Source organism: Medicago sativa, chromosome 7 (genome assembly GCF_051527215.1).
Source record: "Medicago sativa cultivar Bolivia chromosome 7, Bolivia_mono, whole genome shotgun sequence".
In the NCBI taxonomy this organism is placed as follows: Eukaryota; Viridiplantae; Streptophyta; class Magnoliopsida; order Fabales; family Fabaceae; genus Medicago; species Medicago sativa.
The window spans coordinates 11967971-11983535 of record NC_140755.1 but is presented as its reverse complement, the minus strand read 5'-3'; the positions used below and the strand labels follow the sequence as shown (position 1 = coordinate 11983535).

At 32.1% G+C, this 15565-nt stretch overlaps 1 protein-coding gene and 1 long non-coding RNA gene across 2 annotated transcripts; both read left to right on the top strand.

The window, feature by feature from the left end:
- Positions 1–639: 639 nt before the first annotated feature.
- LOC146904275 (uncharacterized) lies at positions 640–1471 on the top strand. The gene is made up of 2 exons (XR_015018343.1): positions 640–856; positions 971–1471. It is a non-coding gene; the product is annotated as an uncharacterized LOC146904275 (long non-coding RNA).
- A 10437-nt stretch (positions 1472–11908) lies between these two features.
- On the top strand, positions 11909–14820 carry LOC146904274 (putative galacturonosyltransferase 14). The gene is made up of 3 exons (XM_085725053.1): positions 11909–12079; positions 13074–13376; positions 14110–14820. Exons 2-3 carry the CDS (start codon positions 13182–13184, stop codon positions 14392–14394), a joined length of 480 nt encoding a protein of 159 aa, XP_085581179.1. The 5' UTR covers positions 11909–12079; positions 13074–13181; the 3' UTR covers positions 14395–14820.
- Positions 14821–15565: the final 745 nt, after the last annotated feature.

The following is a 15565-nucleotide window of genomic DNA, read 5'->3' as shown; positions in this document are numbered from 1 at the left end:
AAGTGTCCACTCTTCTCAAACTCCATAGGCAACTAATCATGATTATTAGCAGCATTAGTCAAGGCCATGTTGAAGAAGAAGAATGAAGCAAATGCAAAACGTTATCACAGCATCAATTATGGAGTTGAATGTGACCACATTTGGCCTGTTTCCTGTCTCTATGGAGTTAATGTTTAAATTAATGCATCAAGCCAAATGTGGTCACTTTCAACTCAATAATTGATGCATTTCAACGATCGCCAGCTTTGGAATATGGAGTTAATGGTTCTTCGCAATCCATTGAGTATCCGAGTGAACAAGCATCTTCTATGCTTATCGATGATGCTTTTCAGCATAAGACCGGGGATGACCGGATCTTGAAGATGTTTGAGAAACATGCTGCTGAAAAAGCTGGTCACATAAAGAAGGATGGAGGGGATGAGAGAAGACCAGCACTACATATTGTGTCTCTTCCAAAAAATGCATGAGCTGCACATTAAACTAGATGTTGTAACATTTTCATCAATTTTGAATGCTTACAGGTAAATATACTTTGAAAATATTTTTTTTATTATCTTCAATTAAACATCTTTTGATAGTATGTATGTTGACATTCTCTCTTGAACATGTAACAGATCTAAATCTTATAATATGATGCAGTCGTTGCAATTCATTTGAGGAAGCTTCAAAACTGTTAGACGCGCTCCAATTGTTTGATAACCAGGTGTATGGTGTAACACATGGACTGTTCATGGGTTACAGAGGACAAGTATGGTTCCAGGCTCAAACTCTATTCGATGAAATGATGCGTATGGATTCTTCAACTGCATCCGCCTTTTATAATACACTCACAGGTATGGTGTGGCACTTCGGTCAGGTAAAAAGGCCAGCCATTAGAAAAAAATTGAAGTTTTTCGCATCAGTTAGTATTGTAAGAATTTTGCTCATTTTCAGAACTGAAGTTTAATAATAAAATTGATTTTGACATCAGAAACGCGGAGCTGAAGTGGTTGCAATTGAAGGAAGACGCCAAAATGTGTGGAAAAGGGAATCGTCAATTTCTTGCTTGGATCTTCACCTGATGTCTGTTGGTGCTGCTTGTGCAATGGTTCATTCATGGTTGCTCAATGTGCATTGTACGCATGAATAAGTATCATTGTGTCTATACATGCAATCAACAATTCTCTCATTTGTTAATATATATCTTCTTCTCATTTATGAATGCTATCAAGAATTGTAATAGTAAGAGCTAGATACATATTCATATAGTCGATCCTTAAACAGTGAAACATTGACACATGACGTGAACACTCACATTGACACTTAAACATAGTAATGATTTGAGAAAATGGAAATGAATACATGAAACTACACGTATTGGTGTTGAGTCGAAGACGGACACGGACACGGGTACGCCTTCCCTCTAAGTCTAGAGTGTTTGTTGAAACATTATACATAACATTGTGAATGGAAGATTATTTTACATAATTTCTCAGAATTTCAATCATCAATTTCTGCTTGCATTGAATTAATGATAATTAGGATTAAAGAGAAAAACAAGAATCAATGATATAGAAAGATATTGAATTCAAGAACATTAAAATAGAAAAGCAACAAGATACTTGTATTCTATGACACATTGACCCAGACATGGACACTAACACTGAACACTATGCTCAGACACTAGTAATAATTTGAAAAAGAAAATGAGCAGTGCTATTTAGCACGACTCAATCACCCATGACAACACACAAGATTCGAATCGACGGATGGCATACAATGCATGGGAGGAGAGAGAATTCAAGCAGTGCTGCCCATCATTCATCCAAAGGCTATGCATGTGTCGTGCGTTCTCGTGCATGTAATTGTGTCAGTCGAAGAAGCAATTTCCAAAAAAAATTGAATGTAATCACAGGTGCCATACATTGACACATGCTAGACACCAGAAAAACATTCGATTTGAAGTCTCATAGCTTGTATCAATCTATACTGCAAAAGCTGGATGATTATGTGATGGACCAGCAGCTTGAGAATGATTAAGGACATCATTCACAACAAGCAAATTGAAAATGCCAGGTTGTCTCAACCAAGTAGCCACCAAATCTCCAGAAGATACTAATCTTCCCAAATTACCATCAACAATTTTGAAGGGTGATCCCATTCCATTAAGGAGTGTTTCAATAGCCCTTTTCAAAGCTCCATCACCTCTGTTTTCCCCAACCAGTTAAAATATTTTAAAATTATGATCAAGACTTCAATCCTCAATATGGTGTGAGTTCATAGAAGAGACACATTCTCTAGCCCTTTCCTTAAAAAAAATCAACATGGTGATTTGTTTAGAGGTAAAAAATTGTAGAAAACCAGACATCTTATCTGATTGTCTGTAGTGTGAGAAACAACAAGTATTACTGCAGTTGTCTCGAAAATTAAGTTTTCACCTTTAGTGGGTTTGGAGTACCCTTAGTACTACTCCCTTTAATATATTTTCTTGTCTATAAAAAAATCGTTTTAAATACATTTATCTACCTTAAAAAAAATACATCTGTCTATCTATCTACTCATCACTTTGTGTCATCTATTTTTTTCCTGTTTTTGTTTTCTTTCTAAAACTTCTTTATAGAAAATGGAATTTACAAATGCTTCTTGATTGTGATGTGAATCAAGCTTTAAATCTAAATTTGATGTAAATAGAACACAATTTTTAGGCTAAATTGCTATTTTAGTCCTTTAACTATTTTATTTTTTTTGTATCGCTTTGGTCCCATAATTAATTTTAGTACCTTCCATTAAGGGGTTAACCTCAAATGTCTAAGGTGGACCAACACTATAAATGGTTCACCATAAACCTCGATAATTTTTTAATCTTAACCGTTTAAAGCAACTGTCATATCCAAGAATCATAGTCCGCTGCCGACTAGCTCTATGGTTTGATTTGTACAACAGTGAATATGAAAGTGACCGGATTTCATCTATATTTTTTGCGTCTTGATATTTTCTTCAAGACAATAGAAAAAAATGGCTGAGGGCAAAGCGATTTAAAAACTTTGATAGTGGATTTTCTACCATTCCCTACATTTTTCCAGAAAGAGTTATTACAGTCTCTAAATGGCATTGAGAATCATTTGAGTCCTTGAGTTGTGACATGAAAAACACATCCTCTATTTTTGGTTGGTGAAAAGATATACTATTATCGATCTTCTATGGAACAATATAACAAAGATTCCATAGTTGAATATTGGAGAATAAACTGAATGGAAGTCACCAGGACCTGTTTCATCAATCTTGTCGGTGTTGAGAACATTACTACTAGGACAGTTAATTTGTGAGGTTCCCCCTTCTAGAGAATCATTTTTTAGTTTCTTTAAATTTTGTTATTACCAATTTTTACCTTCACCAACTTTGATTTGTTATTATCATATGATGATGGTGAATTCTAGGAGTAGTGCATGAGATTGCTTTGTTACAGGTCCATTCAATTGGGGAACTGTTTGTAGGATAAATATATATATTGTTATTCATTATGTAAGACTACCAGACATTGGATATGTGCAGAAAATTCTTTTTTCCTATATTCATTCTCTTCATTTTTCTTTTCATGTTGCTTTCACAATCTTGTTGCTTAAATATTGTTTCCTCATCACTCACCCCTCCAGTGGGATAAAATGGGCAAAAGTAAACGTTTAGGATCCGGAATTGCTAAAAACTCACCGGATATATCGGATCATAACTCCATACCACATAAAATCTATTGAAGGTTACGATCCGATCGTTGTTTTTTTTTTTTTGGATTGGAGCGTAACTCTTAGAGTTTGAGGATTGCCAAATGAATAAAAGTTGCTTAAAAGGAACAAGGTTGTGCCATAGTTTGAGTTACAACTTGGAATTATTAACAAGATAGCATTCAATGTTTAAAAAGTGAAAAAAAATCCTTAATTAAGAAAGAGAATGAGCTAGATATAGCTATGGGATTGACAGTAATTTTTGTGTGCTTCTAGTCCTTTACTTTACTTTACTATGGCTATAATTTATTCTTGCAACTAGCTAGTATAAATTTGTTTTTAGAAAATATTTTTTTCATAGGGCTCAGTATTCTTTTGTAGTATAATCTAAGTGCTTATTAATTAATCTTTGAAAAATAAGTTTTGAGAAAGAGAATTTTAAACTGCAATTTAACTCCCCCGTTTTGTGTATATTTGTCTCACTTTCAAATATTGGTGCAAAGGTCACAAAATCCACTAGAAGATGCTACTTGGGAGAATTAAGAAACTCTCATGGCAGTTTATTAGGCGTTCGATCTTGAAACCAAACCTTTATTTAGGGCCTTTAATAACTTTTTTACTTTCATACTCTTATTTATTATACATTTTTTTCTTCAATCAACAATAAATAGTATGTTGAAAACATAAAGAGATCGTCTCTTTCAAAGGATAAAATTGTAAAAACGATTGTAATTACCAACAAATTAAATATAAATATAAACTTTCTTAATTCTTGCGATTTTGCCAAAAATGTCTTATAAATAGGGACATATACAGTATTTTCTTTTACAATACACAAGTCATAATTCAGTTAGAAACAATGAATTTACTTATAAGATCCCTTCTAGCAAAATTGAGTTATAACTAAGTTGCCTACAATGGATTTACTTCTAGGGTAGTTGAGTCACAACTGAGTTAACAACTATGGTTTTACTTTTAAAATAGTGATATTAAAACCGAGCAAACAATTATATGGATTTCCTACTTGGACATTTGAGTCATAACTAGGTTAACAACCATGTATTTACTTCTAAAATAGTGGAATTAAAACCGAGTAAACAATTATGGATTTACTTCTTGCATAGTCAAGTCATAAGTTAACAACTATGGAATTAAAATCGAGTAAAGAGTTATGGATTTACTTCTTGGATAGTCGAGTCATAATCAATTAACAACAATGGATTTACTTCTAAAAAGTGGAATTAGAATAGAGTAAACAATTATGGATTTACTTCTTGGATAGTCGACTCATAAATGAGTTAACAATTATCATTGGTTTAGATGTGTGTTTAGTCCCTGCACTTTTGCCCAGTTTCGGCATTGGTCCCTGCGCTTTTTTTGTTTGACATTGGACCTTGCACTTTGTAAAACTTTTGGCTTTAGTCCTTCCTTTAACTTTCCGTTAAAAAAAAACACAAAACTAACGATGTGCCACGCGGGCCATTAATGACATGCCACGTGGCACACTAAAAGACAAAAAACTATTTTTTTTTGAAAAAAAAAATAATCAATTTTTATTATTATTTTATTCATTATTTTTTACTTAAAAATATCATTAGTCACTGCACTTTCAGCATTTTTTGATATTAGTCCATTGGTATTGGTCCCTAAACTTTTTTTTTGTTTCTTAAAAATGAAATTATTAAGTTTTAATTATTGTTTTGTTCATTATTTTTATTGAGAATAATCATTAAAAAAAATTAAGTTTTAATTGTATCACATTGCAAATGAAAATTGTATCGTATTAACACCATGACAATAGATAAAAATTAACAAATTAGATGGAAATTAAAAATTAGAACAGGATGGTGATGGAAATTAAAATCCGAAGGTTAGGGTTGAAGTTGAAACCCTAAACCCATTTGTTCCCTCTTTCTCTTCTCCAGTGTTTTCTTCTTCTTTCTTTTCTCATCTTTTAGATTTTCTTAATTTAATATTTTGTCAGACTCAAATGGCTCGAGAAATAATATAGAGCATTTGCGTATTGGTTATGTAAATTGTGTTAGAGATGGGAAAAATTTAATGTCTTCATCAAACCCACCCCCATAAATGTCACTCATGTTTCATGCATATTCATCCTCCATAGACACATGCATCACAAAACTAAGTATATATGTATATATTAAGTAAGAGTTTTGCTAGAAGACACCTTTTATGAAGGTGTATTTTAGCAAGTTATTCTATGAGCATTTGCTAAAAGACACCAACTAATTTTTATGAAGGTGTCTTTTAGCAAAGTTATAACTAAAAAGTGGAAATCACACCTTGAGGTGTGAGTTGCTAAAAGATACCTTCATGGGTGGCTTCTAGCAAAACCCATTAAGCAACTCCATGTTAAAGAAAAGCATGAATTACATATCTTACATTTTTCTATCAAATTTGATCCTTCTTTTTTTTTTATCAAGCTTGATCATTCTTTTAATCCTAATAATTTTTTTCAAGATATATCAAGAAAAACTAAACCAACATTCATGTTGAAAAACATATTGTTTATTTGTTGCATGCGTTAGCGCAGTAGAAAGAGCGGACAGACGGGCACGTGAGTGCCCGTTTGAACGCTAGTTTTAATAAATCAATTTATTAAAATAATAATTAAAATTAATTATTTTCATTTATTAATTAAAATTTTGTCTTTTAGTGTGCCGCGTGGCGTGTCATGATTGGCCCACGTGGCACACCGTTAGTTTTGTGTTTTTTTTAACGTAAAGTTAACAGAAGGACTAAAGCCAAAAGTTTTACAAAGTACAGGGACAAATGCCAAACAAAAAAAAGCACAGGGACCAATGCCAAAACTGGGCAAAAGTGCAGGGGCTAAACAAACATTTAAGCCATTATCAATTTACTTCTAAAATAGTGGAATTAAAACCGAGTAAACAAACAATTTTGGATTTACTTCTTGGATAGTCGAGTCATAAATGAGTTAACAACTATGGATTTACTTCTAAAATAGTGGAATTTAACCCGAGTATACAGTTATGAATTTCCTTCTTGAAAAGTTGAATCATAATGACATATAGAACCTATGGATTTACTTCTAGAATAGCTGAGTCATATCTGAGTCAGCATCCATTTTTTATTTTAATGTTCCATCTATAATAGCTTAATTATAACTAAGTAGGCAACTTTGGATTTCCTTCTGACTTAGAATCTTAAGATTTACTTCTAGAAACCACATATTTAGTTTTAATGTTCCTTCCATAATAGTTGAGTCATAATTGAGACGAAAATTATAATTTTACTTACGATGATTTTTGTAGAATAGTTACCTGAATCAACAAGAATAATTAATTTACTTTAAAAGTTTCTTCTACAATATCTGAGTCATAACATTGTTACACTTGTTCTTTTTTTTTTGGTATAGTTGTCCCACTGGTTTATATAATATATCTTGATAGCACATATTTACATCTATAAAAATAAAGCTAATAACCAGTTTTGGTCATTGTAGTGTAGTACTTCTATAACCATAATTTCGAATCAATACTTCAAAGTATTATCTCTATCATTTGGTCTTTTGTCTTTATCTTTTCTAAAATTCTCCTTTCTCACACACTGTTGAAAATCCTATACTAAAAAGATAATTTTTTGATTAGTTTTCATTTATTTTAATAAAAATGAATGAAAACTAATCAAAAGAACGTCTTTTTAGTAATACCCAAGTTAAGAAAAAATATATTTACTAATTTTTTTATATAATATACTAAATAATTTTAATATGAGATGGCAAATATGAATCTACATGTTAGATCAGACATGAAATATGCAATCTGAATTATTTGGATTTGAGTCTCAGGTTTTGAAATTTGATTTGCGAATATATATCTTGCTTTTAGTTTTATGTCTTTATTGATTTAAGCTTGATTTGAGTTATTTATCGTAGCAGATAATATCTTATTTTTATACTGATTAAATTTTATATAAAATCCATAATCTTATATAACAAATGAAAATAATTTTTATATCAAAACCATAATCTGTTTGTTTAAATATTGTATTTGACTGTTAGACTTTCTTGTTCTACCATGGTACATCTTGTGCTAGGTAGAATGCTTCTTTGTTGCTAATATATTCCATTTTATAGCTTGTTAAAAAAAACTAATGAAAATAAATTGTGCTTATAAATTATATTTATGCATTGGATGTGTTATTTAGGATTTTTAGAATGTTAGATTAGGTGTTGCTTTATGAATTTGGATTGATTGTGGATTGGAATTGATAAATTGATAGATACTCTTGAAAGGAAACTCACAATTTGCATGGAAATGAAAACCTACCTTTAATTGATTCATATTTTGTTAAATTATATTTATTGGATCTAGGATTTATGATTGTAATATTTTTGATTAGATTTTGATTTCTGAATTATGGTTGATTGATTGTTTATTGAAATTGATAGATACTCTTGAAAGGAAATTTCCAAATTCCACGAAAACGACGTTATGTAGCAAGTGTTAGTTAAAAGTTTCACATTGATTGAAAATGAAATGTTGAAAGTTGAACAACATATAAGTGAGAAAATTCATAAACTCAATGTCTTAACGTTTTAGGTAAAGATGTGTGCTCAACTTACTTGTGTGGATGCTTTGATCTTGGTCTTACCTGTGTGGATGCTTTGATCTTGGTCCAATGTTTATGACCCAAGAAATGAAAACACATGCATTAAATGTTTTTTTTGGTTTTTTGTTTTTTGAACGGCAAATGCATTAAAGTTTATTTGCTCAACGAGTTTGATTTTGGATTAGTGGTTGAATCTTGTTAGTAACTCAATGCTATGAATGTGTTACGAGGAAAGGGAAAGTATGTTTCTAAGGGTAAGTTGGTGAGTACGATGATTGGTATTCTTGATTTATTAGGAAGGGTTGATCATTCCCATAAGCAACTAAACATGATTATTAACAGGTTGGTGTTTAACAATACAAACATATCCAACATTTCCAATGCAAAATTGTTGTGATTTCAAGAAGCTAGCATTTGAAGCTTATGCCCTAACGTAGAAGAACTGAGTTGAACGTGTGCCTGATTCAGTGGAAATCCAACAAGACAGTTAGAAAAGAAATAGAATTATTTCTCATGATTAACTCATCAATAAAATAAGAGAAATAATCCATAGAAACCCTGTTAATTCCTAAATCCATTTGATACCAATTTAAAATTATTCAAGAATAAAAAAAAATAATTTCATTTATTATATAAAAACTTCTTTTATTTTAATTTTTATTAATAATAGCTATGGTGTCTGTCATTGACCATCGTGAGGTCGTTGGAGCATCGCTGCCATCCATAGTAAGACCTTTGAAACTCCATCATCGACCATTGTAAGGTCGACGAAGCTCCACCATATTGATTGTCGGACGTCCACCATTAACCACCACCATGACAAAGAATAGTAGGTGTTAAATGAACATAGTCATTAAACCAGTGCTATGTCTGCACCTAAAAAATAAAAGTGTGACTAAAACAACCTGGTTCACACAATTGTTTCCTCTTCTCACCGGCGCGAAGAAAAAGATAGTGTTCAACTTAAGGGATGGTAATTGGACCCAATTTTAATGGGAACCCGTAAAAATACCCATAATGGTGGATAAATATCTACATTGTTGGGTCTGAACATGCGTAATTATCCACAAATTTGTATGGATAGGACTGTTGGTTCAGACACTCTAGTGTCCAAACCATCCTATAACCCGCACCTATAACAATATTTTATATAAGAACACTAAAATTAATTAATCTTAAGACTTTGATATTTATTTATATGCACTTGTTTTAAATACTTTATGTGATTTTTATTTAGCTAAATACTATAATATCTATAGTATTAATTAATATACCTTTAAAATTATGAAGAAGGATGCATTCAAAGCGATGACATTGCAGGACCCCTATGTGTTTTGCTTGGAGGCAAAAGAAAAATGTAATCACCTACTCTCTAGCCCTTTTGCCTAAAATGTTTGAATATTAATTAATTAATATACTTAGAATTATATTGATTGATTTGCCCTCGTGAGCATAGCTCAGTTGGTATGGACAATGCATAATATATGCAAGATCCAGGGTTCAAACCCCGGCCACCACAAAAAAAAAAAAAAAAAAGAATTATATTGATTCGTGTGTTACTCGTTTTAATCGGTATGGTGATATGGTGAATTGTTTAAATGTAAAAAAATGAAGAAAACTAGACATCTTATTTGGTTATCTGTAGCGTGGTCTTTGTGGTAAATTAGGAACAATGCGATATTTGAAGAGGGTACAACAAGTATTAGCGCATTGTCTCATAAATCAAGTTTTGTATCTTTAGTGGGTTTGGAGTACCCTTAGTACTCCCTTTTAGATATTTGTTTGCTTATAAAAAAAACGTTTTAAATATATTTGACAATTATAATATTCTTATTTAAGAGAACAGTAAATTTATCTCCTTTAAAAAAAATACATCTATCTATCTATCTGCTAATCACTTCGTGCCCACTATTTTTTTTCCTTTTTTTCTAATTTTTTTCTTTCTAAAACTTCTTTATAGAAAATGGAATTTACATATGGTCTTGATTGTGATGTGAATCAAGTTTCAAATTGAAATTTGCTGTAAATAGAACACAATTTTTGGTGTGATCGAACTTCCAACAACCACTATAAGAAAATTGTTTTAGTGTCGGTCAGAAACCCACTCTAAAAGGATAAAAATGGACGCTAACACTGATTTAAACTGATTTAACATCAGATTAGCGTCCGTCTAGAATTTTTTTGCGATTTATTATAATTTTTCTCTTCAAATCTTGGTACGTCATATGGGGCTCTAATTCTAAGGGTAAGTTAGTTAGTATATTGATTAATACTCTAACCTATGGGCAAGTTCAACCCTCCCTAACCAACAAATTCTTTAATACCAATCAACATACTAATCAACTTCCCCTTAGAAACTCACTTTCCCTTTCCTCGTAGCAAAATCATAGCATGGACTTTCCTCATAGGAAACTCACAATTTGCATGAAAATGAAAACTACCATTAATTGATTCATATTTTGTTATAGCATGGAGTATTTGTTGGATCTATGATTTATGATTGTAATATTTTCTCAAAGAGTTTGACTTTGGATTAGTGGTTGATTCTTGTTAGTAACTCAATGCTATGATTGTGTTGTGAGGAAAGAGAATGTGAGTTTCTAAGGGTAAGTTAATAAATATGATGATTGGTATTCTTGGTTGGTTAGGAAGGGTTGATCATTCCCATAGGTTACTGAATTAATCAACATCAAGTAGCCACTCTTCAGAATTACATCCTTGAAGAATTTATGTGATTTATATTTTTCTCTTGAAATCTTGGTACGTCATGGAGGGCTCTAATTCTAAGAGTAAGTTAGTATATTGATTAACAAAGAATACCAATCAACATACTAATCAACTTTCCCTTTCCTCGTAGCAAAATCATAGCATGGACTTACTAACAAGAAGCAACCACTATTCCAAATTCAAACTCAATGCGGGACTTCCATCTATAGCATTGGCTACACAACTTCATTTTTACAGAATTTTTGAGTTTCCTTTCAAGAATATCTATCAATTTTAGTCTACAATCAATCAACCAAAATTCACAAATCAAAATCTAATCTAAAATATTACAATCAATTAATCATAAATCACATTGGACAACCAAGTATCAAAGTGTTCCATATGTGGACTTTACTAGATGACTGCACGAATAACAATTATAACTCTTGACAAAATGTCCAAAAGTTCTGTCATGGATAGGCTTGCTAGTAGCTGCATCTCAAAATAAATGACTTCCCACACTGTTAGCAATTGCAAATAAAATTCTTGGGCACCAATATTCTTGTTCTTGTGATAAACCATGAATGCGCATGGAAACCAGGGTTCAAATTCATCAAATGCTCATGCACGCAAACAATTGCTGCCTCCAAAGTTACTTCCCTTACTCTCAAAAACTCTTACCACCATTTTATACTATCAGCCGATAACATTTTAGCCACTTCAGTAGTGGTTAATTCTGTCGTCCAGTCAGCTCTGAAACCTAAAAAGATAGTCTTCCATGTAATCACCGATAAAAAATCTTATGCGGGTATGCACTCGTGGTTTGCGCTAAATTCAGCCTCCCCTGCTGTGGTTGAAACCAAAGGCATTCACCAGTAATTGACTGGTTAACTAGAGAAAATGTTCATGTACTTGAAGCTGTAGAAAATCAAAATGGGATCAGAGATTTCTATCATGGAATTCATTTAGCCGGAACCAATCTTAGTGACACAAGTCCACGTAAATTTGCCTCTAAATTGCAAGCCAGAAGCCCAAAGTACATATCTTTACTCAACCATCTGCGCATATACCTACCACAGGTAGGTTGGATTCAACAATGATACTCTTCCTGTTTTCTTTCTTCATATCTCACTCATTATTGTAGATACTTTTCAAATCTTAATTTGTGAAATAAATGATAGTGCAATTTTTAAACTTTTGTCATCTTATGTTTGATGCAATTTTCCATTTTACAGAATATATTTTGTGTTGATTGTTACATAATGAAAGTGATGGTTTGGTGGACAGTTAATACTGTTAGGTGGTTAGACAGGTGAAAGAGATATTAGCAGAAGCTTAGCTTAATTGACAGTATCGGCAACACACTCTTTGTGATTAGTTTATTATTTTGAAAAATAAATTGCATTGTCTTGTAGATTCATCTCTTTTAAAAAATTGTGTTGAGCATGTATGAAATGAAACGATTCATTGAATGCCAAATTGAGTGTGTTGCTTGTATTTATCTGTTTCCAGCTCACTCAATTTGTTAATCCCCTCTATTGAATGCCAAATAGAGGTTAATATTGAAGGTATTTATCTGTTTCCAATATTAATAAATAGAGGGGAAGAACATAAAAGAGGTTATCTGATTTCTGAATTTGTTAATATTGGAAAATTAAATGTTAGCATAGTTGTTTAAGGGAAAACCCTTTATTGGAAGGAAAACCATTGATAGGAGCATCCTCTCCTTTTTCTGCCTAAGATTCAACAAATTAAATGTATATCTGTTCTTTATTTTTCAGCTTCCTTGCTTGTGTGTTTTTGAAAAAAAAAATGAATGGAGTGATGTTCCCCTCTGACCATCTCTCCTTTTGTTGTTTGGCATGTAGATAAATAATTGTAAATTTTAAATTGCTTTCATTCATCAGTAAAGCAACATTCAGAACTTACATACCGAATATAGCTGATATTGTCAACTTTAACAATGGCATTTTATGATGGAGGAATTATTTTTCTTGTCATTTTCTGGAGATGTTAATTAATTTTTGTTTCATATACTTATGGTAATTATATATGTATTGTTTTGTTAAACAGCTTTTCCCAAACCTTGACAAGGTAGTCTTTTTGTATGATGATGTGGTGATTCAACGCGACTTGTCTGCACTTTGGGAAATTGACCTTGAAGGAAAGGTAAATGGCACCATGGAAACTTGCAGAGGAGAAGATGATTGGGTAATGTCTAAACATTTTAGGAACTACTTCAATTTTTCTCATCCCCTCATATCAAATCATTTGGACCCTGATGAGTGTGCATGGGCGTATGGAATGAATATCTTCGATCTTGGTGCATGGAGAAGAACTAATATAAGAGAAACTTATCATTCCTTGCTTAAAGAGGTAAAAGTTCATATAAACTCAGACTTATTTTGGTTACAAAAGGAAACATATAAACTAAAACTAATACCACTTCAGTGTATCCAAATTTTTAAACTATTGTTGTTCATCCATAAATTAATTATAAGGCAGTAGTTATGTGGGAACACAGGTGACCTTTTGCTTCCTTTTGCTTTTGTTTATTTGAATAGCTGTGTTATTTTGACACAAAATGAGAGAACAATTGGTTGGTTAACGCTGTTCAAGTACATGGTTAATTACGTTCAGTGGATATTTCATAGATATTACAGGGTGTCAAAACTCATTAACCATCCGTTGGACACAATTTACCATGATTTTCAACGTCATTGACCACGACTTTCGGGTGTATATTTGAACACCAATCACGGTTAGTGGATATCATGTATATTTGAACCCTTGAAAGTCGTAGTGCATGAGGTTCAAAATCATGGTTGGTTACTTTCAGCGGATGATCAGTGAGTTGCAACACCTTGTTATATTCACTATGTATCTATTGAACATAATTAACCACATATTTGAACTGCAATAACCATCTAAATTGTTGTCAAAATCTGTGTAAAAATATTATTTTCGTATTAGAAAGAAAACCCTTCCTCTCATTTTTTCTGAAATCGAGATAGGGTGATGGAGGTTGGAAAGACTTGGTTGGTCATTTGTTCTTCAATTTTTTTGTTTACTTAAGACTATATTATTATTGACAACTTCTCTATGGCAGAATCTGAGGTCAAACCTAACAATGTGGAAGCTAGGAACCCAACCTCCTGCGTTGATTGAATTTAAAGGTCACGTTCATCCAATTGATCCCTCTTGGCACATGCTTGGCTTAGGCTATCAGAGCATTACGAATATTGAGAACGTGAAAAAGGCTTCTGTTATTCACTACAACGGCCAGTCAAAACCCTGGTTACCAATTGGCTTTGAACATCTTCGGCCATTTTGGACCAAGTATGTCAATTATTCAAATGATTTTGTGAAGAACTGTCATATCCAAGAATCATAAACCGCTGCCGACTAGCTCTACGGTTTGATTTGTACAACAATGAATATGAAAGGGACTGGATTTCATCTAATTTTTTCGCGTCTTGATATTTTCTTCAAGACGATAGAAAAAAAAGGCTGAGAGGGCAAAAATTGGGGTATGACAGAACAATATAACAAAGATTCCATAGTTGAATATTGGAGAATAAACTGAATGGTTGAGATAAAAAAAAGTCACAAGGACCTGTTTCATCAATCTTGTTGGTGTCGAGAACATTACTACTAGGACAGTTAATTTGTGAGGTTCCCCCCTTCTAGAGAATCATTTTTTAGTTTCTTTAAATTTTGTTATTACCAATTTTTACCTTCACCAACTTTGATTTGTTATTATCATACAATGATGGTGAATTCTAGGAGTAGTGCATGAGATTGCTTTGTTACAGGTCCATTCAATTGGGGAACTGTTTGTAGGATATATATATATATATATATATATATATATATATATATATATATTGTTATTCATTGTGTAAGACTACCAGACATTGGAAATGTGCAGAAAATTCTTTTTTCGTATATTCATTCTCTTCATTTTTCTTTTCATATTGCTTTCACAATGTTGTTGCTTAAATATTGTTTCCTCATTGTTTTATCTTGGTTTTCGGGTGTTAAACATTGATTAAGTTTGAACCTTTTTAACCTTTGATATCTCATTTTTTTCTTGGGAAGGGAAAAATAAGAAAAACCCTTGAGAATCGAGGTCCGGGAGTTGTTTTCGTTACGGGAAGGTGTTAGGCACCCATAACAACTATAGTATCCTATAGGAACCGTCTTTACTTTCTACGCGCGCGCTTTATTTTTAAATGCTATTGAAAAACGATATTTACACCTAAGAGTTTACTAAGTCAAGAATTGGAGGGAGTAAAAAGTGTTTGAATTTTGTTTTATTGGACTTGGAGAAGTTTTGACTTCTTGCCTACATACCCTTTTAAGGGATCAAACTCCATGTAGTTCTCTTCAAAAAAATGTTTTTGTTTTTGTTGGTTGATTTTAATTTTGAAAAATGGAATTTTGAAGAATAAGAGAGGGAGGCCTCAAGGGCATAAGATTTGGAAAATGTGAGGCGGAATTAGTTATTTTGCAAAAAGGTCCAAGTATTATTAGAATTCATTGAAGTTTTTATTTAAGAAAAT